The 27333-nt window shown below is 63.0% G+C and overlaps 1 protein-coding gene across 2 annotated transcripts in view; it reads right to left on the reverse strand.

Moving 5' to 3' along the window:
* Window positions 1–21488, reverse strand: part of SLC12A5 (solute carrier family 12 member 5) — a 118327-nt gene extending 96839 nt beyond the window's left edge. For both annotated transcript variants that reach the window (XM_084646127.1, XM_084646126.1), the window contains exon 1: window positions 21148–21488. In XM_084646127.1, coding sequence (XP_084502253.1) covers window positions 21148–21286 — 139 coding nt within the window. In that variant the 5' untranslated portion in view covers window positions 21287–21488. The remainder of the gene's footprint in view (window positions 1–21147) is intronic.
* Window positions 21489–27333: the final 5845 nt, after the last annotated feature.

Consider the following 27333-nt stretch of genomic DNA (forward strand, 5'->3'; position numbering starts at 1 on the left):
AGGGCTAGGCCGACGCTGTGTCCTGGATCATGGCTGCTCTTGCCAGGACAGGTGGCAGAGGCAGAGTCCAAGCAGGGCTCTGGGAAATCTGAGGCCCCTAGGCTGCCCTCAGGTCCTTCCCGTGCCTTAGCACGGCCCCCCAGGGCCACTCTCTGCCTGCCGCAGCCAGCTCACCTCTGCCACAAGCGCCGCCTGCCCAACACAATCCCCATCCCCGTCCCTTCAAAGGAGACCCCAGTCTCCCCGCTGGGGGCAGGTCCCATCCCAGGGGTGCCTAGAACTCTGCCCTGGGGCTGGCTGGGCCTTGCCCCCTTCTGCTCTGCTTGCCCGCACCCCACAGGCAGTGGCTTATGGAGAGCGGCTGCCCTGGAGGGACGTGCTCGGAATGGGAACAGCAGCAGCTGGGAGCCGGCGGCACTGGGAAATCTCTGGACAGCTGGGAGCAGGGAGGAGTCACAGCTCAGCAGATCTGGGGGGATTCAGGGGCTCCCAGCTGCCCCGCAAGCCTGCCTGGGAGCCCCTTGCCAAAGCAGGGCACTGGCTTTTCCCCGGATTCTCCCCAAGTCTTGCAGAATCAGTCAGAGCGGGCCCATCGGCAGGGAACCCCAGGGCAGGCTCTGCTCATGGGGGCACCAAAGCTGGCACCTGCCTGAGTGCTGCCCTCCTGCAAGGCTGTTTTCTGGCCACAGCCCAGCCCCTGCCCCGAAGCCAGTAGAAGGGCTGGCCCAGGGAAGCTGAGCCCAGGGGCTGGTGCCAGCTGCTGCCCCGTGGCAGTGACTGAGGGAGGCTTGTGGCAGCAGCAATGCTCACCCAGGGCAGAGATGAGGCTTTGCAGTGTCCGTTGACGTGGATGGGGGGGCTTGGGGGGCACCCTGTCACTCAAGGGGTCCCCCCACCCCCGCAGCATGGGGCCCAGCCCAGGCATCGCTCTGCGGTTTGGTTCTTCAGCTACCTTCCCTTCAAAGCCAAAGACAGCAGGAACGGGAGAGAAGGGGAGCAGGGAGCCTGGATTGCCAGGGCTGTGTCCAGAGCCTGGTGCTCCCTGCACTGGGCACATCCCAGACAGCGCAGGCCTCTTCTACCCCCTGGCTGGGCAGGGAGCTGGCGCCGGGCAGACAGAGCAGGAGCCTGAGGAGGATCAAGCCGATCGGGGAGATGAGGGTCTGTGGGGCAGCACAGCAATGCTGGGGGGGCGGGCATGAGCCCATCCACAGGCAGGAGCCCCTCTGCCTGCCCACACAGTCTGGCATGTCTCCTGCCCAGATGTTCGCCAGGGCTGGGGGCCTGACCCAGGCACGGCCTGTGCCCGCCACCCTCAGCACAGCGCCCCCTGCTGCACCCTTCTCTGCCACCCGCAGCACAGCGCCCCCTACTGCACCCTTCCCTGCCACCCACAGCACAGCGCCCCCTACTGCACCCTGCCACCCACAGCACAGCACCCCCTACTGCACCCTTCCCCGCCACCCACAGCACAGCGCCCCCTGCTGCACCCTTCTCTGCCACCCGCAGCACAGCGCCCCCTACTGCACCCTTCCCCGCCACCCGCAGCACAGTGCCCCCTACTGCGCCCTGCCACCCGCAGCACAGCGCCCCCTACTGCACGCTGCCACCCACAGCACAGCGCCCCCACTGCACCCTTCCCTGCCACCCGCAGCACAGCGCCCCCTGCTGCACCCTTCTCTGCCACCCACAGCACAGCGCCCCCTGCTGCACCCTTCTCTGCCACCCGCAGCACAGCGCCCCCTACTGCACCCTTCCCCGCCACCCGCAGCACAGCGCCCCCTACTGCGCCCTGCCACCCGCAGCACAGCGCCCCCTACTGCACGCTGCCACCCACAGCACAGCGCCCCCTACTGCACCCTTCCCTGCCACCCACAGCACAGCGCCCCCAGCTGCACCCTTCTCTGCCACCCACAGCACAGCGCCCCCTGCTGCACCCTTCCCCGCCACCCACAGCACAGCGCCCCCTGCTGCACCCTTCCCCGCCACCCGCAGCACAGCGCCCCCTGCTGCACCCTTCCCCACCACCCACAGCACAGCGCCCCCTGCTGCACCCTTCTCTGCCACCCGCAGCACAGCGCCCCCTACTGCACCCTTCCCCGCCGCCCGCAGCACAGCGCCCCTACTGCACCCTTCTCTGCCACCCACAGCACAGCGCCCCCTACTGCACCCTTCTCTGCCGCCTGCAGCACAGCACCCCCTACTGCACCCTTCTCTGCCACCCGCAGCACAGCGCTCCCTGCTGCACCCTGCCACCCGCAGCACAGCGCCCCCTACTGCACCCTTCCCTGCCACCCGCAGCACAGCGCCCCCTACTGCACCCTTCCCTGCCACCCGCAGCACAGCGCCCCTACTGCACCCTTCCCTGCCACCCACAGCACAGCGCCCCCTGCTGCACCCTTCCCCGCCACCCACAGCACAGCGCCCCCTGCTGCACCCTTCCCTGCCGCCTGCAGCACAGCAACCCCTACTGCACCCTTCTCTGCCGCCTGCAGCACAGCGCCCCCTACTGCGCCCTGGCCTGTCGCTGCCCAGCCTGCCCCTGCAGCACAGCACCCCCTAGCACCACAATAGGGCACTTTGTATCAGAGCTGGTTAGGGCACAGGGCTGACCGAGAGGGACTCTGTCTGTCTGGGGCAGGACTGCCCCAGGGTTTGGGGTTTGCTCCTCGGGTGCCCTGCTCACCAGACCCCCTGCCGTGCCCAGCTCTGTCTCCCTGGACATGCGGCAGGGCCAGTGCACACAGGGCTCTGGAGCTGGCAGGGCCCCCTCTCTGCGCGGGGGACAGGCACACGGGGCAGCGGATGGGGCGGGACCTGCTCAGGTGGTGGAGGAGCTGCCTGCATCCCGGCCCTCTGCCCTCCCCTGGCTCAGCCTCCTGCTTCCCCACCCCAGCTAAGCAGCACCAAGCTGGGTCGGCAGATTCCCCTGACAGGCACACAGCACGTCTCCATGGTAACCACCAGCAACCCCAACCCCGAGCAACGGAGCCCTGTTACCCAGCCCCCCGGGTGATGCCAATGCAGCATCCCCCGCAGCCGGCCCAGCTCTGGGCCCAGCAGCCCCCGCCCCACTCTGGACAGCACAGATCCCTCCCGCACCGCAGGGCTGGCGAACAGCTCGGATGATCCCAATAACGTTAGGGAACAGCACGAGAGAAATGACACTGGGCCTGGTTTCCATGGAAACAAGAGAGCCTCCTTATCCAGTTTGGTACCATGGAGATTTCCGTGTATCTGACAGCTGTATCTGACCATCTTCTCTGTACACCACGTTTGTGTGTCACCACCACCTTTGCCTCCCCCAGCATCCTCGTCCACCGCCCCCATGCTGCCACCCACCTGCCCCTGAACCCCCACAAGCCTCCCCACACACCCTGCCGTGGGGCTGGGTCAGGAACAAGCTGGGCTGGCGTGGGGCCAGGAACCGTGGAGGCTGGAAGGTGCATGCAGGAAACTCAAGTGGGGTGGACAGGAACCCAGCTGAGACGCCCAACAGCAGGCACTGAATGGGCATCAGATTGGGCACCCTCCAGTCACTGCCGGCGTGGTACCCATGGGGCCCCGAGCCTGGCCCAGGCCCCTCCCTGCCCAGGGTTCACAGCACAGGGGGTAGGCAGCAGAGTCTGGCTCCCGTCCCCCCAACCCCAGTGAGACATTCTGGATCCAGGGCGCACAGGACACGCACCTGCCCCATGGCGCAGCCCTGCTCCCCACCCCCCACACCAGCTGGGCCCCCTGGCACCATGTCCCAAGCCAGGAATATGCCAGTCACGGTGCTCACCCCCCCAGCAAGTGGAGTCAGGGGTTGCCACAGCAACCAGGTCCTTGCTGGGGCTGGCAGCCTCCAGCGAGCTAGTTCAAGGCATTATTTTAAGAATCACTTTGAATCTGTGAGTCTGCCCGGGGCGCTAAGGGGGAGTGGGAGGGAGGGGAGAGGGGGTAACCCTGCCCCCCCATCGGGCTCCTGCTCTGCCCCTGCGCCAGGGACAGGGACAGCAGGACGGGGGGCAGGCGTCAATCAGGCCAAGAGCGGGATCCCTGCAGTCCTGGCTGGCCCTAGCAAAACCTCCCAGGCAGGCCGGGGTGTGGAGGGAGGACAAAAACCAGCAGACGAGTCACAGCTCTGGGGGGCGCTGAACCGACCCCACAGCGCCCCAGGAAGGGCCTGGCCCGAGCCCCACACACCACGTGCCAAACCGGCTCCCCACCTCCGCCCAGACTGCTGCTGTGACCCAAGCCACCGCCTGCCCCCCAGTCTGCACAGCGCCCCCACTTGGTCCCCACCCCTGCCTGGAACAGCCCTGTCCGCCCCCCATCACAGACCCCCTCGCCCCACCTCAGCCCTGTCCCATCACCCATCACAGTCCCCCCTCGCCCCAGCTCAGCCCTGCCCCATCACAGCCTCCCCTTACCCCAGCTCAGCCCTGCCTGTCACAGCCCCCTTACCCCAGCTCAGCCCTGCCCAGCCCCCCATCACAGACCCCCTTGCCTCAGCTCAGCCCTGCCCCATCACCCCATCACAGCCCCCCCTTACCCAAACTCAGCCCTGCCCAGCCTCCCATCACAGGCCCCCGCACCCCAGCTCAGTCCTGCCCATCCCCCCATCACAGACCCCCCCCTTGCCCCAGCTCAGCCCTGCCCCATTAGCCCCCCTCTTGCCCAAGCTCAACCCTGCCCAGTTCCCCCTCACCCCAGCTCAGCCCTGCCCAGCCCGCACATTCCCTGGCACAGTCCCCCCGCCCATTGCAGCCCTGCCCCAGGCCACCCAGGCCCCAAGAAGAGATGCAGGGAGGGGACACACTGTGCCAGGTGTGTCTGTGCCCAAGGGTAACCCCCATGGCAGGGGCTGGGCTTCCAAGTACTGGACTCCTGTAGCCCGGGTCCCTGGCAGGTGGGAGCCTCAGGGTGGTGTTTCCTTCTGGACTCACCCCCCTCCGCCCCTGTGACGAAGTGGGACTGTTCTTAATGTTTCAGAGTAACAGCCGTGTTAGTCTGTATTCGCAAAAAGAAAAGGAGTACTTGTGGCACCTTAGAGGCTAATAAATTGGTTAGTCTCTAAGGTGCCACAAGTACTCCTTTTCTTTTTGTTCTTAATGTTGCCTCTGAATAGTGTGGGTGTGCCTCAGTTTCCCCTGTGCAGTTCTTAAGTATATAGGGGGTGGGGTAAGGGTGTATGATTGTTGCAGAGCCCTAGAGGGCAGGTGTGTGCAGGGGTCTGGACACAGAGAATGGCCGACACCCTGTTTCCTGGCACCTGATGGCGTGGCCCTTCCCCTCTGCGAGGTGAGAGCTAAAGGGTTGGAGAACAAAGGAATCCGGTGACCTCCTGGCCCGGGAAAGGGACAAAGCCCAGAGGAGGAGGGGCTGGAGGGAGTTTCAGTTTGGGGCTGGCTGGGACATGGAGTGAAGGGCAGACGTGGTTGTCTGGCTCCCTGCCCCCCAAAATGGACCCAGCTGAGGGGTCCTGTTCTCTGCACCTACAAGCTCTGTTTTAGACCGTGTTCCTGTCTAATAAACCTCTGTTTTACTGGCTGGCTGAGAGTCACGTCTGACTGCGGAGTTGGGGGGCAGGACCCTCTGGCTTCCCCAGGAGCCCGCCTAAGCGGACTCACTGTGGGAAGCACACGGAGGGGCAAAGGATGCTGAAGGCTCCGAGATCAGACCCAGGAAGGTGGAAGCTGTGTGAGCTGTGTCTCCTGAAGACAGGCTGCTCACAGAAAGGTGTCACGGAGTGTGGGGGAGTCCAGGCCCTGCACCCCTCTTCCTGGGATCCACTGAGACTCTCAGCCAGCCAGTAAAACAGAAGGTTTATTGGACAACAGGAACACAGTCCAAAAACAGAGCTTGTGGGTACAACCAGGACCCCTCAATCACGTCCTTCTGGGGGAGCAGGGAGCTTAGACCCCAGCCCTGGGGTTCCCTGTGTTCCTCTCCCCAGCCCCAAACTGAAACTAAAAACTCACCCAGCAGGTTCCCTGCTGCAGCCCCTGTTCACATTCCTGGGCAGAGGTGTCACCTCCCCCTCCCCCTCCTGGCTCAGGTGACAGGTTCTCAGGTCTCCCATCCCCAGGGCACATTCCCAGGTCAACACTCCCCCCTCCCTGCTGAGTCACATCCTCACATCTCTCCCCCCTTTGAGACTGAACTGAGCGGGGTCACGCTGACCAGTGACCTGGGGAAGTTCGGGGCCCCCTCTCCGGGACAGCGCATCCGCTATCAGGTTGGCACTTCCCTTCACGTGGACCACGTCCATGTCGTAATCCTGCAGGAGCAGGCTCCATCTCAGGAGCTTGGCGTTGGCTCCTTTCATCTGGTGCAGCCAGGTCAGGGGAGAGTGGTCGGTGTAGACGGTGAAGTGCCGCCCGAAGAGATAGGGTTCTAGTTTCTTGAGGGCCCACACCATGGCCAGGCACTCCTTCTCGATGGCCGCGTAGTGTTGCTCCCGGGGTAGCAACTTCTTGCTCAGGTACACGATGGGGTGTCTCTCCCCCTTTTCATCCTCCTGCATTAACACCGCCCCCAGTCCCGTGTCTGAGGCGTCGGTGAACACCACAAAGGGCTTGTCAAAGTCTGGGTTTGCCAGAACTGGGCCACTGACCAGAGCCTTCTTCAGCGCCCGGAAAGCCACCTGGCACTGCTCGGTCCAGACCACCTTGTCTGGCTTCCCCTTCTTGCATAGCTCCGTGATGGGGGTGGCGATGGCGCTAAAGTGGGGCACAAATCTTCGGTAGTATCCTGCCATCCCAATAAAGGCTTGGACCTGCTTTTTGGTGTGGGGAGCGGGCCAGTCTCTGATCACCTCCACCTTGGCTGGTTCCGGCTTTAGGCGGCCGCTCCCCACCCGATGGCCCAGGTAAGATACTTCCGCCATCCCCACCTTGCACTTCTCCGCTTTTACAGTCAGCCCAGCCCCCTGGAGTCGGTCCAGCACTTGTCTAACCTGGGACACGTGGTCCTCCCAGGTCTGGCTAAAGACACAGATGTCATCAATATACGCCACGGCAAAACTCTCCATCCCCCTCAGGAGCTGGTCCACCAGGCGCTGGAAGGTGGCCGGTGCTCCCTTGAGGCCGAAAGGCAGGGTCAGGAACTCATAGAGCCCCAGAGGGGTGATAAAGGCCGATTTCAGTCGGGCATCTGCATCCAGCGGCACTTGCCAGTAGCCCTTTGTAAGGTCCATGGTGGTAAGGTACCGAGCTCCTCCCAGCTTGTCTAGGAGCTCGTCCGGCCTGGGCATGGGGTAGGCGTCAGATACAGTGATGGCATTGAGCTTCCGATAGTCCACACAGAACCGGACCGACCCGTCCTTTTTGGGGACCAGCACCACCGGCGAGGCCCAAGGGCTGGCAGATGGCTGGATCACCCCCAAAGCCAGCATGTCCCGGACCTCTCCTTCCAGGTCCTGAGCAGTTTTCCCTGTGACTCGGAAGGGGGAGCATCTTATCGGCGGGTGCGACCCTGTCTGCACCCGGTGGACAGTCAGATTAGTGCGTCCAGGCTGGTTGGAAAACAGCTGTCGGTACGGATGCAGCACCTCCCTGACCTCAGCTTGCTGGGCAGGGGTTAGCTGATCCGAGAGGGGAATTGTTTCCAGGGGGAAACCAGCTCTGGTCCCAGGGAATAGATCTACTAAAGGGTCATCTCCCTGCTCTTCCCACTGTCCACACACGGCCAACACCACATTCCCCCTGGCATAATATGGCTTCATCATATTCACATGGTACACCCGGCGGTGGTGCGCCCGGTTTGACAGCTCCACCAAATAGTTTACCTCATTGAGCTGCTTGACGACCTTGAAAGGGCCCTCCCAGGCGGCCTGTAGTTTGTTCTTTCTCACTGGGATGAGAACCATCACCTGATCCCCGGTGGCGTAGGCACGGGCCCGTGCCGTGCGGTCATACCAGACCTTCTGCTTCCTCTGGGCTCTGGCCAGATTCTCCCTGGCCAGGCCCATGAGTTCAGCCAGTCTCTCTCGGAAGATCAGGACATACTCCACCACTGTCTCTCCATCGGGAGTGGCCTTCCCCTCCCACTCGTCTCTCATCAGGTCCAGGGGGCCCCTCACCCTCCTGCCATATAACAGTTCGAAAGGCGAAAATCCGGTAGACTCCTGGGGCACCTCCCTGTATGCGAACAGCAGGTGAGGTAAGTACTTGTCCCAATCCTGTGGGTGCTGGTTCATAAAGGTTTTCAGCATCATCTTTAGCGTCCCGTTAAACCTCTCCACCAGCCCATTGGACTGGGGGTGATAAGCTGAGGCCCAGTCGTGCCGGACCCCACATTTCTCCCACAAGCACCGGAGCAGGGCCGACATGAAGTTGGAGCCTTGGTCTGTCAAGACTTCCTTGGGGAACCCCACTCGGCTGAAAATGGTCAGGAGCGCATCGGCCACGGTGTCTGCTTCAATGGAAGCTAAGGGCACTGCCTCGGGGTAGCGGGTGGCAAAATCTACCACCACCAGAATGACAGGTTTCAGAGTAGCAGCCGTGTTAGTCTGTATTCGCAAAAAGAAAAGGAGGACTTGTGGCACCTTAGAGACTAACCAATTTATTAGAGCATAAGCTTTCGTGAGCTACAGCTCACTTCCTCAGATGCATATCGTGGAAACTGCAGCAGGCTTTATATATACACAGAGAATATGAAACAATACCTATTCCCACCCCACTGTCCTGCTGGTAATAGCTTATCTAAAGTGATTTCCAGCACAAATCCAGGTTTTCTCACCCTCCACCCCCCCACACAAATTCACTCTCCTGCTGGTGATAGCCCATCCAAAGTGACAACTCTTTACACAATGTGCATGACAATCAAGCTGGGCTATTTCGTTGACCTATCCTAAAGGATGACCCAACACTCTCACAAATCTTGGGAGACAGGCCAGTCCTTGCCTACAGACAGCCCCGCAACCTGAAGCAAATACTCACCAACAACCACATACCACACAACAGAACCACTAACCCAGGAACTTATCCTTGCAACAAAGCCCGTTGCCAACTGTGCCCACATATCTATTCAGGGGACACCATCACAGGGCCTAATAACATCAGCCACGCTATCAGAGGCTCATTCACCTGCACATCCACCAATGTGATATATGCCATCATGTGCCAGCAATGCCCCTCTGCCATGTACATTGGTCAAACTGGACAGTCTCTACGTAAAAGAATAAATGGACACAAATCAGATGTCAAGAATTGTAACATTCATAAACCAGTCGGAGAACACTTCAATCTCTCTGGTCACGCGATCACAGACATGAAGGTCGCTATCTTAAAACAAAAAAACTTCAAATCCAGACTCCAGCGAGAAACTGCTGAATTGGAATTCATTTGCAAATTGGATACTATTAATTTAGGCTTAAATAGAGACTTGGAGTGGCTAAGTCATTATGCAAGGTAGCCTGTTTCCTCTTGTTTTTTCCTACCCCCCCCCCCCAGATGTTCTGGTTTAACTTGGATTTTAACTTGAAGAGTGGTCAGTTTGGATGAGCTATTACCAGCAGGAGAGTGAGTTTGTGTGTGTATGGGGGTGGGGGGGATGTGAGAACCTGGATTTATGCAGGAAATAGCCCAGCTTGATTGTCATGCACATTGTGTAAAGAGTTGTCACTTTGGATGGGCTATCACCAGCAGGAGAGTGAATTTGTGTGGGGGGGTGGAGGGTGAGAAAACCTGGATTTGTGCTGGAAATCACTTTAGATAAGCTATTACCAGCAGGACAGTGGGGTGGGAATAGGTATTGTTTCATATTCTCTGTGTATATATAAAGCCTGCTGCAGTTTCCACGATATGCATCTGAGGAAGTGAGCTGTAGCTCACGAAAGCTTATGCTCTAATAAATTGGTTAGTCTCTAAGGTGCCACAAGTCCTCCTTTTCTTTTCACCACCAGAATGTATTTCTTCCCCGACCGGGTCGTCTTGCTGAGAGGCCCCACGATGTCCATGGCCACCTTCTGGAAAGGCTCCTCTATGATGGGCAAAGGTCTCAAAGCCGCTTTCCCCTTGTCCCGGGCCTTCCCCACCCTCTGACAGGGGTCACAGGATCGGCAATACTGCCGGACCGTGGTAAAGACCCCGGGCCAGTAAAAGTTCTGTAGCAACCTCTGCCGGGTGCGCCGGATTCCCTGGTGCCCTGCGAGGGGGATGTCATGGGCCAGGTACAGGAGCCTGCGGCGATACTTCTGGGGGACCACCAGCTGCCTCCTGATCCCACAGGACTCTACTTCCCTTGTGGGAGCCCATTCTCGGTACAGGAACCCCTTCTCCCACAGGAACCTCTCCTGGCAGCCTCTCCTCATGGTCCGTCCCACACTGAGGTCGGCCAGGTCCCTGAGCTTCCGCAAGGAGGGATCTTTCCTCAACTCGGCCTGGAACTCAGCGGCTGGGGAAGGGATGGGGCCCGGTTCCCTATCGCTGGCCAGGTCCGAGGCCTCCGCCTCTCTGAGCCGTGCCCCTCGGCCCTCCCTCCCCACCAGGGTAGGGTCCTGCGCCTCCGGTGTGATACCCTCCCCGAGGTCAGGGCGCAGTGCCCCTCGCCGGCTCTGGCTACGCGTCACAACGAGGGCGGCCTGGGGCTTGCTTGGCCAGTCCTCTAGGTCTCCCCCCATCAAAACTTCAGTGGGCAAATGGTGGTGTACCCCACATCCTTGGGGCCCTCCTTGGCCCCCCATTTCAGGTGTACCCTTGCCACGGGCACCTTAAATGGGGTCCCGCCCACCCCTGTCAGGGTCAGATAGGTGTTGGGCACCACCCGATCTGGGGCCACCACCTCGGGCCGGGCCAGCGTCACCTCCGCGCCCGTATCCCAGTATCCATTGACCTTCCTCCCATCCACCTCCAGGGGAACAAGGCACTCTCTCCGGAGGGACAGCCCCGCGCCCACCCTGTAAACTGAGCACCCTGAGTCCAGAGCCTCCAGCCCTCTGGTGGAGCTGGCCTGGGTTACTCTTCCCTCCGGGGCAGGTGGTAAACTGGTAGGCCCCCTTTCCTGGGTCGTCTGCCCCTCGTCCAGCTGGGTCCCTACCCAGTTAACCCTGGGTAGGTTGGGTCTGCTCAGTTTGTCCCTGAGCCCGGGGCACTGGGACCGTACGTGGCCTCTCTGGCCACAGTGATAGCAGCTCAGGTCACGTTGGCCCCCTCGAGCGGGTCGGAGGGGCCCGACGCCAGGCGTTCCCCGGGGGAGGGGGTTCTCCCTATTTCCCCGCTGGGAGGTCCCGTGGTGACTCTCTCTCTGCATCGGGGGGGGCCTGTTCTTTTGGGACTCCTCCCGGCTACCCCCTGACCGACTGTTCACAAACTCGTCGGCCAGCTGCCCTGCGTGCTGCGGGTTCTCGAGCTTTTTGTCCACCAGCCACAGCCTCAGGTCGGAAGGGCACTGATCATACAGTTGCTCCAGTACAATTAGGTCCAGCAGGTCCTCTTTAGCTCGGGCCCCAGCTGTCCACTTGCGGGCATACCCCTGCATCCGGTTGGCCAGTTGTAGGTAGGTGACCTCAGGCGTTTTACGCTGACTCCGGAACCTTCTCCGGTACATCTCGGGGGTCAGCCCAAACTCACGGAGCAGGGCCTGTTTGAACAGTTCATAGTCCCCTGCCTCCGGCCCTGTCATCCGGCTGTACCCCTCCACGGCTTTGGGGTCCAGTAAGGGGGTGAGGAACTGGAGCCTGTCCGCAGGGTCAACCCTGTGCAGCTCACAGGCATTCTCAAAGGCCGTCAGGAAGCTATCTATGTCCTCCCCCTCCTTCCGCTGGGCCAGGAAGCACTTATCAAAGTTCCTTGCCGTCCTGGGTCCCCCCTCACTCACCGCAGCCGGGGCCCCACTGCTCCTCAGCCTGGCCAGCTCCAGTTCATGCTGTCTTTGTTTCTCCTTCTCCTGACGCTCCCTCTCCTTCTCCTGACGCTCATGTTGACGTTGTTTCTCCTTCTCCTCCTGCTCATGTTGACGTTGTTTTTCATGATCCTCCAGCTCCCTCATTTTCATCTCCCTCTCCCATTCCAGCCGCCTCCGCTCCAGGGATGGGGAGCTCCGCCGGGAGGATCCCCTGCGGGGTGCCGGGGTCAGGGTGCCCTCAGTATTCGCCGGGCTTCCCCCAACCCCTCCCCCGGACATAGGTAGGAAGGGTCTCGGGATGTCCTCAGCAGCAGTCTGACCCCTCCCAGCCCGGTCAGGCCCCAGGGCCCACGCTGCGTCTGCCGGGCGGCTTCCCTCAGGGACAGGGATCGGGTCATCCAAGCGATCCCTCTCCTCCAGCTGGGCAATCAGCTGTTCCTTGGTGGACCTCCCGATGCGCAGCCCCCTCTGCCTGCACAGCTCCACCAGGTCGCTCTTCAGGCGTTTAGCGTACATCTCCCTGCTGGCCCCTCGCAGGCCGGGCAGCTTCCCACGGTTTCCAGGAAAAGCCCCTCGTGTGCCAGTCCTTCTCGAGGTCACCACCTCTTTGCCAGGGTCGAGCTGCAGATTCCTCCGCCCCTGGGACCGCTCGCTGCAATCCCCCGGGGGACCCTGTTACTGCAAAAGTCTCTCTCTCTGGTCACACATTCCCAGGGGTTAACCGCCCCCCGAAACCGTCTCTCTCTGAATCTTCAGCACGCCTGGTCCCCGTCAATTCCCCTTCGTTTTACTGCTCCCCAGTCACTTACTGCAGGAAGCGCCGTTCACGGGGTGCAGTAGATCCCACCGCTGCCACCAGTTGTCACGGAGTGTGGGGGAGTCCAGGCCCTGCACCCCTCTTCCTGGGATCCACTGAGACTCTCAGCCAGCCAGTAAAACAGAAGGTTTATTGGACAACAGGAACACAGTCCAAAAACAGAGCTTGTGGGTACAACCAGGACCCCTCAATCACGTCCTTCTGGGGGAGCAGGGAGCTTAGACCCCAGCCCTGGGGTTCCCTGTGTTCCTCTCCCCAGCCCCAAACTGAAACTAAAAACTCACCCAGCAGGTTCCCTGCTGCAGCCCCTGTTCACATTCCTGGGCAGAGGTGTCACCTCCCCCTCCCCCTCCTGGCTCAGGTGACAGGTTCTCAGGTCTCCCATCCCCAGGGCACATTCCCAGGTCAACACTCCCCCCTCCCTGCTGAGTCACATCCTCACAAAAGGCGACTGCCCCAGAGTCCTGACTGGCTTCATGGGGCACAGTTCCAGAGCATCGCCCAGGGACTCCGTGACAACCCCCACCCCAGAGTGCTGCAGCCCCTGGCCTGAGGTCATTGTGGGCTCATCTGTGTTGGGAAAACCCACAGCAGATGCAGGCAGCGGTGCCCAGCTCAGGGGGCATGGACACAAGCCGTGGCCAGAGGTGGGGTGGCGTAGGGAGAGGGACAGGGTGGTGCTGAGTGCACGGGGAGGGGGACAGAGAATTAAGGGCAAGGTGCAAGGAGGGAACTGTAGGGGGAGGGGAAGTGCAGAGAGATAGGGATAGAGAGGGCAGGACTGCAGGGAGAGGGCTGGGGGTGCAGGGAGGAGCTCGGGTCAGGGTGCAGGGAGGTGGTGGGCGTGCAGGGAGAGGACTGGGCATGCAGGGTGGGGTGAGGGTGCAGGGAGAGGACTGGGGGGCAGGAAAGGGCATGGTAGGGTGGGGGGGCAGGGAAGCAGGTGCCTGGGGAACTCCTTTGCATTTGCAGCCCTTCGCTCCCCACCCCACGTGTGGCCAGGGAGGGGATCCTGCACATCGCCCCTAAGGGATCCCAGAGACACCCCCAGCCTGGCCTCTTCCCCCCATGGCTCTGTTACCCCCACACAGACAGCTAGGCCCGGCCGCTGCCCCTCCATCCACCCCCAGGCCCTGTGGGAGAAAAGCCGCCCTCAGGGGTCAATGGGTGAGCAGGGGGCTCAGGGCAGGACAGCAAGCGGCCCCCCCCAGCCCAGCTCCAGCCTGGCCAGACAGGGTTGCAGGCTGCATGTGGCCAAGGGTGACCCCTGGTGGCCAGGGAGGAGGCTCCGGCTCTCGCAGTCGGGGAGCAGGCAGGAGCCGGCCCCTCCAAGCTGGGCCAGGCCAGGGACCCTCAAGCTGCTCTCCAGCGCCGCCCGCCCGAGGCCAGAAATCACCAGTCCCAGTCATGCTCTTGGGCTGTGATTTCTGAGCCCTCTGAGCGTGCGGGTGTGTGCGTTGAATGAGCGTGTGCACGGCTGCATTGTGTGTACGTGTGTGTTGTATGAGTGTGTGCCCTGTGTGTGCACACTCTGTGCAGTGTGGGTGTGCATGTGCGTTATGTTGTGCACTCTCTGTTTGTGCACTCAGGGTGCACACGTGCGTGCGACAGCTTGTGTTACAGCTCGCTGGCGTTCACAGGGCACATGGCAGTGGCCCCGCTGCAGGAGCGCTGACCAGAACCCATTGTGCCGTGTGCTGCCCAGCGCGAGAGCAGCCCCGCCTGGTCAGTCTGGTGCAGAGTGTGCGGGGCAGCGGTTAGGAAGCTGGAACTGGGACCCACCAAACCCAGAGGGGCCCCCAAGCATCCCGGAGCGGGGAACGGCCGTTAACCGCTGCTGAGCTGGCGGGGGAGCAGGGCTGCTGTCTGGAACAGCCAGGGTGGGTCCCCCCTCTCTGGCCACAAGCACCTGCTCAGTCCACTCCGTCTGCTCCCATTACCCCAGCTGTTCGCACCACTGCCGCGGCTTGGCACCCCGCAGCCGCTGCAGGCCCCTCCCTTCGCCCTGACACGCACGCACCGCGGCCAGCTCTAACAATCGCATCGGGGGTCTCGCGACAGCTGCTGGAGTCAAGCGAGCAGGAGAATCTCGGCTTCCAGTTGTAATGAGCAGCAAGTTTCTAGCCCTCGTGGCTGCAAAGACAATCTGGGAAGAGGTGGCCTGAGCGCGGCCCGTGGGCCTCAGTGACTCAGTGGCAAAGAGACAGAGCCCGGAAGTCCCGGGGTTAATATCTCCTGATCTCGGAGCACTTGGGGTCAGCGGTTCTACAGCACACACCCCATCAGCAGGGCTGGACCCTAAAACCGTCACCGCCCCAGCCCTGACCTCGCCCACTGCAGCTAGCGGAGTGGGGGGATGAAGCAGCTGCTGGCCTCGCCGTGGGGCAGCCCCCACAGGAACACCCCCCGCCCACGTGAGGCAGCAGGGTTCCTGATCGGCGGGGTGCAGGGCCTGGTCTAGCATTACAGACGCCCCGCGGCAGGTACCTTGCCCCAGGATGGGCCGGCTGAGGGACCAGACCCCGCGCCTGTCGACGTCAAAGCAGGAGCCTCTAGTGGGGCACATGGTCTAGCTGCCGGAGGGTGCCGGTCTTTGGGGGGAGAGGGGGGATGAAGCGGGATCAGTGAGGGGGACACCAGCACAAATTGAGGGGGACACGGGAGCAGTCCTCAGATACCTGAAAGGCTGCCGCAGAGAAGCTGGAGAAAAGCGGTTCTCCCTGGCCACGCAGGGCCGGCCAAGAGGCCATGGGCTCAAACTACGCACGGCAGGTTGAGATCAAATCTCAGGAAAAACTTCCCAGCTGCAAGAACAGGGGACAAGGGAACGACGCGCGGGGAGGTCGCGGAGGCTCCTTGGCGGGAGGTTTCCCAAGGGGGGCGGGAGCCATCTGCGTTGGATGCTCAGACACCCCGAACCGGCACCTGGCCGGGGCCAGACTCGGGGCCCCTGCGGCCCCGCCCAACGCCGCGGGTCCCGGCCCGAGCTCCCTCCCCAGCGCCCGGCCCCGGGGCAGCCCTGCACTTCCCGCCGCAGCCAGCAGAGGGAGCAGCCTGCCCGGCCTTGAACCAGCGACCGGCCCCCGGCCCGGGCAGCGCCGGCCACCAGCGACCGAGCTCCAGCGAACAAGGTCCCCTGCCCCCCAACCCGGCCCCCAACCCAGCCCCCCAACCCCTGCCCAGCCCCCCAACCCCTGCCCCGACAGACCCCCAAGTGCCAACTCCTACAGCCCCCAACCTCTGCCCAGACCCCCCACCCGACCCCCAACCCAGCCTCCCAACCCCTGCCCAGACCCCCAACCGCAAACCCCTGCCCAGACCCCCAACCCAGACCCCCAACCCCTGCCCAGACCCCCCACCCGACCCTCATAGACCCCCAACCTCCGCCCAGATCCCCAACTGCCAACCCCTACAGCCCCAACCCCTGCTCTGCCCCCCAACCCGGCCCCCAACCCAGCCCCCCAACCCCTGCCCCGACAGACCCCCAAGTGCCAACTCCTACAGCCCCCAACCTCTGCCCAGACCCCCCACCCGACCCCCAACCCAGCCTCCCAACCCCTGCCCAGACCCCCAACCGCAAACCCCTGCCCAGACCCCCAACCCAGACCCCCAACCCCTGCCCAGACCCCCCACCCGACCCTCATAGACCCCCAACCTCTGCCCAGATCCCCAACTGCCAACCCCTACAGCCCCAACCCCTGCTCTGCCCCCCAACCCGGCCCCCAACCCAGCCCCCCCAACCCCTGCCCAGACCCCCCACCCGACCCCCAACCCAGCTCCCCAACCGCAAACCCCTGCCCAGACCCCCAACCCAGCCCCCCAATCCCTGCCCAGCCCCCGAACCTCTGCCCAGATCCCCAACTGCCAACCCCTACAGCCCCAACCCCTGCTCTGCCCCCCAACCCCTGCCCTGACCCCCCACCCAACCCAGCTCCCCAACCGCAAACCCCTGCCCAGCCCCCCAACCCAGCCTCCCAACCCCTGCCCAGACCCCCCACCCGACCCCCAACCCAGCTCCCCAACCGCAAACCCCTGCCCAGACCCCCCACCCGACCCTCACAGACCCCCAACCTCTGCCCAGATCCCCAACTGCCAACCCCTACAGCCCCAACCCCTGCTCTGCCCCCCAACCCGGCCCCCAACCCCTGCCCTGACCCCCCACCCGACCCCCCACCCAGACCCCCAACCCAGCCTCCCAACCCCTGCCCAGACCCCCAACCCCTGCCCTGACCCAGCTCCCCAACCGCAAACCCCTGCCCAGACCCCCAACCCCTGCCCCGACAGACCCCCAAGTGCCAACTCCTACAGCCCCCAACCTCTGCCCAGACCCCCCACCCGACCCCCAACCCAGCCTCCCAACCCCTGCCCAGACCCCCAACCGCAAACCCCTGCCCAGACCCCCCACCCGACCCTCACAGACCCCCAACCTCTGCCCAGATCCCCAACTGCCAACCCCTACAGCCCCAACCCCTGCTCTGCCCCCCAACCCGGCCCCCAACCCCTGCCCTGACCCCCCACCCGACCCCCCACCCAGACCCCCAACCCCTGCCCTGACCCCCCACCCGACCCCCAACCCAGCCTCCCAACCCCTGCCCTGACCCCCCACCCGACCCCCAACCCAGCCTCCCAACCCCTGCCCAGACCCCCAACCCCTGCCCAGACCCCCCACCCAACCCCCAACCCAGCTCCCCAACCGCAAACCCCTGCCCAGACCCCCAACCCAGCCCCCCAACCCAGCCTCCCAACCCCTGCCCAGACCCCCAACCCCTGCCCTGACCCCCCACCCAGCTCCCCAACCCAGCTCCCCAACCGCAAACCCCTGCCCAGCCCCCCAACCCAGCCCCCCAACCTCTGCCCAGATCCCCAACTGCCAACCCCTACAGCCCCAACCCCTGCTCTGCCCCCCAACCCGGCCCCCAACCCAGCCCCCCAACCCCTGCCCAGACCCCCCACCCAACCCCCAACCCAGCTCCCCAACCGCAAACTCCTGCCCAGACCCCAACCCCTGCCCTGACCCCCCACCCGACCCCCAACCCAGCCTCCCAACCCCTGCCCAGACCCCCAACCCCTGCCCTGACCCCCCACCCAACCCCCAACCCAGCTCCCCAACCGCAAACCCCTGCCCTCACAGACCCCCAACCTCTGCCCAGACCCCCAACTGCCAACCCCTACAGCCCCCAACCCCTGCCCTGACCCCCAACCCAACCCCCAACTGGCCCCAACCCGACCTCCACAGCCCCCCAACTGCCAACCCCTGCCCTGACCCCCAACCCAACCCCCAACCCAGCCCTGCAACCGCCAACCCCTGCCTAGACCCCCACCCAACCCTCACAGACCCCCAACCTCTGCCCAGACCCCCTACTGCCAACCCCTACAACCGCCAACTCCTGCCCTGACCCCCAACCCGACCTCCACAGCCCCCCAACCGCCAACCCAACAACCACAGACCCCCAACCTCTGCCCAACTCCCAACCGCTAACCCCCACAGCCCCCAACCTGACCCCCACAGCCCCCCAACCTCTGCCCAGACCCCCAACTGCTAACCCCCACAGTCCTCCAACCCAGCCCTCCAACCCCCAGAGCCCCCAACCTCTGCCCAGACCCCCAACTGCCAACCCCCACCGCCCCCAACCTGACCCCCACAGCCCCCCGACCTCTACCCAGACCCCCAACTGCCAACCCCCACAGTCCCCAACCCGACCCCCACAGACCCGACCCCTGCCCAGACCCCCAATCGCCAACCCCCAAAGCCCCCCAACCTCCAGACCCCCAACCCCTGACCCCTACAGCCACCGACACAGACCCCCAATCCCCACAGACTCCCAACCTCCACAGCCCCCAATCTCTGCCCAGACCCCCAACCGCCAACCCCTGTCCAGACCCCAACCGCCAACCACAGACCCAGACCCAGCCTAGACTCCAACTCCCACAGGCCCCAACCCCTGCCCAGACCCAACCCCCACAGCCCCAAACCCCTGACCCCCAACCCCTGCCCTGACTCCCAAACTTTAATCCCATGCCCTTCAACCCCTGCCCAGACCCATGGCCCCCAAACCCTGACACTGACTTCCCTGTGACCCCCAAACCTCAGCATTGACTTCCCTTCTACTCCCAACCCTAGCACTGACTCCCACAACCCTGCTGGGCTCCATTGGGCTGTTATGGCTAACCTCAGCCCTGCCGCGGGCTCCAGTCCCCTCCCCTTCCCAGCCCCACCGTCCTGAGTGAGTCACCTTGGCATGGGGGCAGGTCCCCCAACAGAGCTGGTGCCTTCCAGCCTCTCAGTCGCTCCCATCTCAGCCCCATCTCCTCGGCCAGTGCAACCTGCCCACGCCCTGCCAGGCCAGCCCTGCCACCATGGCCCGGACAGAGCACAGGGGACGGGTCCATGGGCCACACAGCACGAGCCGCACGCCCACAACCTCCAGGCATATAACAACCCCCCAACCCCAGAACCACTCAACCCCCAGCACCGACCCACCCAGCCCGGATCCAAAATACCCACGCATCTCTGTGCTCCGAGCCCCTAGACCCTGCCACGCGGGGCCAGGCACTGGGGCCATATTACACCAGGCGCCCTTGCAGAGGGCACAACTCACAGCTCCGATGCAGCGGGTGAGGCTGCAGCCCCCTGGGTTTCTGAGATCGATACAGCTCCAGTGACAGGCCCGGATGTGCAGCCAAGAGCCCTGTGCTCCAGGACACACTGTGCATGGGGAACTGCCTCGCTCCAGCCCAAGGTCCAGAGCCAGAAAGGCCCGGAGGGGGAGCGCAGCACCCCCTGCTCCCAGGGGCCAAATGCTGAGCCATGTGCAGGAGCTGGCTGCCCTTCAGGCATGGAGACCCCCCGGCGTAGGCCCCACTCCGGCCAAACTGGGACGATCCCTGCAGGGATCCCAGCACTGACAGCTTCTCGCCCTGGCGAGCCTGGGCAAGTCCCTGCACCTCGCTGCCACCTGCCTCACCCTCTAACTCGGGGCAACACCACGCACTGCACCAGGCTGCCACGGACAGACTGTGCAAAGCTCCCTTGGACAGGGCCAGGTCCCAGTCCTCTCCCCAGAGCAGGCCTCCGAGAGCACCCACAGCTGGCAGCAGCAGCCAGGGCCTTTCCTCTCTGTGGGCTGCACACGGAGCCAGGACTCACGGGTGCACATACCCAGGTGCGTGTAGACCCAGGACGTCACGGACAGGCTCACACGTGCACGCACGCAGCCATGACGTCACGCTCACACCCATGGGGTACACAAAGTCAGGACGTCCCGTGCACACACGCACATCCAGGATGCCATGGCTCCTTCTCGCCGCACAGACCCTGACGGACACTCTAACCACCAACCCTTAGCCTCCAGGCTCACGTCAAAGTCATGCACAGAAACCAAATGCTGCCCAGGCTGTTGCCTGCTCCCAAAGACGGGCAAAATGGCAGCCAGCGGAGGGGGTGGCAGGCTGGACATCTGACCCGCCGTCTCCCCAGGCCGACACAGGGCTGGTCGAGGGCCACACTTCGTAATGGTCTCACCCTCCACTATCGGGAGGCTCAAGCAGCGTGGTCAGCATGCCGGGCCCATGGCTGGCTATGGAATGTGCGTGAGCTGAAGGACATGGAGTCCAAGTCCTAGAAGTGAATAGCACAGGGCTGGATTGGGGGGCACCAGCATGGGCTGTGGGGGGAGCCCAGGGCTGGGCTAGGGGGGCTCCAGGTCTGGAGTGGGGGGCACCCGCAGGGCTGTGGGGGGCTGCGGGTCGGGAGCGAGGGGCGCTGGTTTGGCTGTGTGGAGAAGTTCATCTGTGGCCCTCGGTCTCGCTCTCAAGAGCCCCAAGCTGCAGAGCCCTCGCTGGGGCCAGCGGGCACGGCCCAGGGCGGGTTTTACCCTACAGGTTTCACTCAGCAAGGGGCCGGGCGCTGCGCGTGCCGGGGGGCCCCGCCCCCAGCACATCCCTCGGGCCCTGTGCCCATCCCAGCTCCTGGGCAGGCGGCTCTCGGCCCCACCCTGCATTTAGGGTTCAGCTGAGAGGAGCCCCGCACAGGGCCAGGCTCAGCCGGGTGAGTCCCTGCCCCCAGCAGCCAGCAGGCGGGAATGGGAGGCACCGAGCGCCCGGCTCCTCTGGAGAGAGCCAAAGGTTACCCGGGGCAACCAGCCATCTCCCTGCCTAGCCCCCTTTTCCAGAGCGGAGCCCAGCCCCCCACGGGACCCCCAGGCACTTCCGCTCTTTCCATTCACAGCCGCAACTTTTGCTCCAAGCCACTGGCCAGGCCCCGTCAAAGGCCTCAGGAAACCGGCTCCTCTCAGACATGGCTGCTGGTGCAGCCCAGTGCCCCAGAGCCTTCACCCCAGAGGGGCAGCCAGCCCCACCCACCCCAGGGCAGACTGAAGCCCCCAGCCCAGCACCGTCCCTGCCCCCCACTGGGAGGGCTCCTGGCAGGTCACTGTAGCAGCCAGCCCCTCTGTGCTGCCCACGGGGTGCCCGCACGGTGCCCGCTGAGCATCACTTACCTTTGCTGTCTTCTCGGGAGTGGCTGCCAGGCTGGGCCCCTTGCAGGGGGGCGGCATCTCCATGGAGAGCTGCAGCCGCCTCTTGGCAGGGGGCCCCCTCCTCCCGGGGCAGGGCCGTGACCGTGAACCTCCGGCTCATGCCCCAGCAGAGGCTCCAGCCTCCTGTCTCCACAAGTGGCTGCCGAGGCACCGGCTGAAGAGACAGAGCGGCTCTCCCTCAGCCGGCTGCCTAGCATGGTCCTAGTGCCCTCCTGGCGCTGCTCTGCACAGGCCACGTCCCTGGCACTGTCATCCCCACTGGGACGGCGGAGCCTGCGCACAGGAGCCGCACAGCCCAGCTCGCCCCGGCTCCCCCGGGACCCCCGGCCAGAGCCAAGCCAGACTCTTCTCCTTGCTCCTGCTGAGGGGTCAGAGCTAGAGCAGCAGCACCCGTTGCAGCCCGGGCCGGTCTCCTCCACCTGGCGTCGGGCTCCAGGGCACCTTCTGCTGCACGGCACCTCCTGGACCCCCAAGTCCGCAGTGCCCCGTGGCCTGAGCTTCCCCACCAGCCGGCCCTGCTGCTCCGACCTCAGGGAGCCCAAGCCAGGCCAGCCCAGCTGCCCACAGCAGGCAGGAGCTCAGCAGCTGGAGGGGGGGATGAAGGGGAGAAAATGAGGAAGCAAGTGGGGCAGCCCTGACTCGGGGGGTCAGTGGAGAGGGTCCAACCCACTGGCTCAGGGGCTCCCCCAGGCCCAGGGCCGCTCACGACTCAGGTCTTTTCCATTGGGCTGGGGTTGTCACGGAGTCCCTGTCCGATGCTCTGGAACGACTCCCTACGAAGCCAGTCAGGACTCTAGGGGAGCCTCCTTTCTGGCAGCAGCCTGTCTGGGAGCAGCCTTCCGCCTTCCTGGGTTTGACCTTGGAGCATTTAGCATTTTCTTTCACATCATGTGCTTCCCACAGTGAGTTCGCCCAGGCGGGGTCCTGAGGAAGCCAGTGGGTCCTGCCCCCCAGCTTTGTAGTTAGACCTGACTCTCAGCCAGCCAGTAAAACAGAAGGTTTATTAGATGACAGGAACATTGTTTAAAACAGAGCTTGTAGTCAGGTCCATCTTTGGAGGGCAGGGAGGCCAGAGCCCCATCTGGCCCTCTCTTCATTTCCCCAGCCAGCTTCAAAACTGAAGCTCTCTCCAGCAGTCTCCCACAGCCTCCCCCCGGCTCCTCCTCCAGGCTTTGTCTCTTTCCCGGCCAGGAGGCCACCAGATCTCTTTGTTCTCCAACACCGTCAGTTGGCACCTTTGCAGAGGAGGGGCCCAGGCCAACAGTTGCCAGGAGAGAGGGAGTCGGCCATTCTCTTTGCAGACCCCTGCACACACCTGCCCTCTAGGGCTCTGCAACAATCACACCCCCTTATCCTAGATACTGAAGAATTGCATAGGGGAAACTGAGGCACCCACACAGTATTCAGAGAAAACATTAAGAACATTCCCGCTTCCTCACAGGGGACAGGGCCTGGCTCGTGGTGTTTTGCTTGTTAGGTGGTCCCGGTGCCGGGGCGAGCTCTGGAATTACAGCTCTCAGCACAGCTCAGCCCCATTCCACCCTGCGTGGGGCATAAGGTGAGATTAACCCCAGCCGCAGCACAGGGGGGCAGAGACGCTCAGGCTCCACTCTCCTTTGCCAGGGTCGCCAGGAAACCCCCAATCCTGACCGGGCTCCCTGAGCCATGTGTCGGGGGGGGGGGGGGATGCGCCTGCATTTGTGGCAGCGTCTGTCTCTGTGGTGACACAATGTGACATCAAGAATGCCATTGGCCAGGCTTCCATAAAGGGACTTCGCAAGACAGGAGTGGGGTGTGTGAGCGGGGTGGGTGTGTAGGGACCCACTCTCCATGGGACTGGAGTAGGGCAGGGATCCGCCCCCAGAGCCTTCACCCCATTTGCTCCGCAGCCAAGACTGAGCAGAGCACCAGCTGCACAGCAATCAGTGGGCACAGGCCTGAAGACCCTCACCCCAGGGCCACGATGATGAGACCTCCCGGGCCCACATGGGGTGCACCAGCACCTCAGAGCCTCAGCCTGACCTCTCTCTTCTCCAAACCCTTCCCTTCCCCCATCTCAGCCTTATCCTCCACCCAGGGCCCTGCCCCCACCCTGCCAGTCCATATGAACTTGTCACAGGGTGGGGGGGAGTCCGGGCCCTGCACCCCTCTTCCTGCGATTCACTGTGACTCTCAGCCAGCCAGTAACACAGAAGGTTTATTAGAGGACAGGAACACAGTTCCAAGCAGGGCTTGCAAGTACAACCAGGACCCCTCAGCCAGGTCCCTTCGGGGGGTAAGGAGCTTAGGCCCCAGACTTGGGGTTCCCTGCATCTTCCCAGCCAGCCCCAAAATGAAAACTCCCCTCCCCCAGTCTCACTCCTCCTCCCCTCAACTCCTCCTCCAGCCTTTGTCCAGTTTCCAGGCAAAGGTGTCACCTGGGCCCAACCCTCTCCCAGCTCAGGTGACAGGCTCAGGTCTCCTCACTCCAGTGGATTCACCCCCTGCTCTCCCACCCCCCATGCAGACAGTCCCAGCAGAACTAGACGCCATTCCCCGGTCAGTCCGCCCCCCTCCCTGCTGCGTCCCATCTCTCCCCCCTTCGAGACTGAACTGAGTGGGGTCACTCTGACCAGTGACCTGGGGAAGTTCGGGGCCCCCTCTCCAGGACAGCACATCCGCTATCATGTTGACACTTCCCTTCACGTGGACCACATCCATGTCGTAATCCTGCAGGAGCAGGCTCCACCTCAGGAGTTTGGCGTTGGCTCCTTTCATCTGGTGCAGCCAGGTCAGCGGAGAGTGGTCGGTGTACACGGTGAAGTGTCGCCCGAAGAGATAGGGCTCCAGTATTCTTGAGGGCCCACACCATGGCCAGGCACTCCCTTCTCGATGGCCGCGTAGTGTTGCTCCCGGGGTAGCAACTTCTTGCTCAGGTACACGATGGGGTGTCTCCTCCCCTTTTCATCCTCCTGCATTAACACCACCCCCAGTCCCGTGTCTGAGGCGTCGGTGAACACCATAAAGGGCTTGTCAAAGTCTGGGTTTGCCAGAACTGGGCCACTGCCCAGAGCCTCCTTCAGCACCCGGAAAGCCTCCTGGCACTGCTCGGTCCAGACCACCTTTTCTGGCTTCCCCTTGCATAGCTCAGTGATGGGGGTGGCTATGGTGCTAAAGCGGGGCACAAATCTTCGGTAGTATCCTGCCAACCCAATAAAGGCTTGGACCTGCTTTTTGATGTGGGGAGCAGGCCAGTCTCTGATCACCTCCACCTTGGCTTGTTCCGGCTTTAGGCGGCCGCTCCCCACCCGATGGCCCAGGTAAGATACTTCAGCCATCCCCACCTTGCCCTTCTCCGCTTTTACAGTCAGCCCAGCCCCCTGGAGTCGGTCCAGCACTTGTCTAACCTGGGACACATGGTCCTCCCAGGTCTGGCTAAAGACACAGATGTCATCAATATACGCCACGGAAAAACTCTCCATCCCCCTCAGGAGCTGGTCCACCAGGCGTTGGAAGGTGGCCGGCACTCCCTTGAGGCCGAAAGGCAGGGTCAGGAACTCATAGAGCCCCAGAAGGGTGATAAAGGCCGATTTCAGCCGGGCATCCGCATCCAGCGGCACTTGCCAGTAGCCCTTTGTAAGGTCCATGGTGGAAAGGTACCGAGCTCCTCCCAGCTTGTCTAGGAGCTCGTCAGGCCTGGGCATGGAGTAGGCATCAGATACACTGATGGCATTGAGCTTCCAATAGTCCACACAGAACCGGACTGACCCGTCCTTTCTGGGGACCAGCACCACCAGCGAGGCCCAAGGGCTGGCAGATGGCTGGATCACCCCCAAAGCCAGCATGTCCCAGACCTCTCTTTCCAGGTCCTGAGCAATTTTCCCTGTGACTCGGAAGGGGGAGCATCTTATCGGCAGGTGCGACCCTGTCTGCACCGGGTGGACAGTCAGATTAGTGCATCCAGGCTGGTTGGAAAACAGCTGTCGGTACGGATGTAGCACCCCCCTGACCTCAGCTTGCTGGGCAGGGGTTAGCTGATCCGAGAGGGGAATTGTTTCCAGGGGGGAAACAGCTCTGGTCCCAGGGAATAGGTCTACTAAAGGGTCATCTCCCTGCTCCTCCCAATGTCCATACACGGTCAACACCACATTCCCCCTGGCATAATATGACTTCGTCATATTCACATGGTACACCCGGCGGTGGTGCGCCCGGTTCGACAGCTCCACCACATAGTTTACCTCATTGAGCTGCTTGACGACCTTGAAAGGGCCCTCCCAGGTGGCCTATAGTTTGTTCTTTCTCACGGGGATGAGAACCATCACCGGATCCCCGGTGGCGTAGGCGCGGGCCCGCGCCGTGTGGTCATACCAGACCTTCTGCTTCTTCTGGGCTCTGGCCAGATTCTCCCTGGCCAGGCCCATGAGTTCAGCCAGTCTCTCTCGGAAGATCAGGACATACTCCACCACTGACTCTCCACCGGGAGTGGCCTTCCCCTCCCACTCGTCTCTCATCAGGTCCAGGGGGCCCCTCACCCTCCTTCCATATAACAGTTCGAAAGGCGAAAATCCGGTCGACTCCTGGGGCACCTCCCTGTACGCGAACAGCAGGTGAGGTAAGTACTTGTCCCAATCCTGCGGGTGCTGGTTCATAAAGGTTCTCAGCATCATCTTTAGCATCCCATTGAACCTCTCCACCAGCCCGTTGGACTGGGGGTGATAAGCTGAGGCCCAGTCGTGCCGGACCCCACATTTCTCCCACAAACACCGGAGCAGGGCCAACATGAAGACTCTTGGTCTGTCAAGACTTCCTTGGGGAACCCCACTCGGCTGAAAATGGTCAGGAGCGCATCGGCCACGGTGTCGGCTTCAATGGAAGCTAAGGGCACTGCCTTGGGGTAGCGGGTGGCAAAATCTACCACCCCCAGAATGTATTTCTTCCCCGACCGGGTCGTCCTGCTGAGAGGCCCCACGATGTCCATGGCCACCTTCTGGAAAGGCTCCTCTATGATGGGCAAAGGTCTCAAAGCCGCTTTCCCCTTGTCCCGGGCCTTCCCCACCCTCTGACAGGGGTCACAGGATCGGCAATACTGCCGGACCGTGGTAAAGACCCCGGGCCAGTAAAAGTTCTGTAGCAACCTCTGCCGGGTGCGCCGGATTCCCTGGTGCCCTGCGAGGGGGATGTCATGGGCCAGGTACAGGAGCCTGCGGCGATACTTCTGGGGGACCACCAGCTGCCTCCTGATCCCACAGGACTCTACTTCCCTTGTGGGAGCCCATTCTCGGTACAGGAACCCCTTCTCCCACAGGAACCTCTCCTGGCAGCCTCTCCTCATGGTCCGTCCCACACTGAGGTCGGCCAGGTCCCTGAGCTTCCGCAAGGAGGGATCTTTCCTCAACTCAGCCTGGAACTCAGCGGCTGGGGCAGGGACGGGGCCCGGTTCCCCCTCAGTGACCAGGTCTGAGGCCTCAGCCTCGCTGAGCCGTGCCCCTCGGCCCTCCCTCCCCACCAGGGTAGGGTCCTGCCCCTCCAGTGTGGTACCCTCCCCGAGGTCAGGGTGCAGTGCCCCTCGCCGGCTCTGGCTACAGATCACAACCAGGGTGGTCTGGGGGTTGCTTGGCCAGTCCTCCAGGTCCCCTCCCATTAACACCTCAGTGGGCAAATGGTGGTGCACGCCCATGTCCTTGGGGCCCTTCTTGGCCCCCCATTTCAGGTGTACCCTTGCCACAGGCACCTTGAATGGGGTCCCGTCCACCCCTGTCAGGGTCAGGTAGGTGTTGGGCACCACCCGATCTGGGGCCACCACCTCAGGCCAGGCCAGCGTCACCTCCGCGCCCGTATCCCAGTATCCATTGACCTTCCTCCCATCCACCTCCAGGGGAACAAGGCACTCTCTCCGGAGGGACAGCCCCACGCCCACCCTGTAAACCGAGCACCCTGAGTCCAGAGCATCCAGCACTCTGGCGGAGCTGGCCTGGAGCCCTCCCCCCTCCTGAGCAGTTGTTAAGCTGTCAGCCCCCCTTGCCTAGGCCATCTGCCCCTCATCCGGCTGGGTCCCTACCCAGTTAACCCTGGGAAGGTTCAGTCTGCTCAGTCTGTCCCTGAGCTTGGGGCACTGGGTCCGTGTGTGGCCTCTCTGGCCACAGTGATAGCAGCCATTGGTCCCCTTGA

The sequence above is a fragment of the Lepidochelys olivacea genome, assembly GCF_965140295.1.
Source record: "Lepidochelys olivacea isolate rLepOli2 genome assembly, chromosome: 13".
Classification (NCBI taxonomy): Eukaryota; Metazoa; Chordata; order Testudines; family Cheloniidae; genus Lepidochelys; species Lepidochelys olivacea.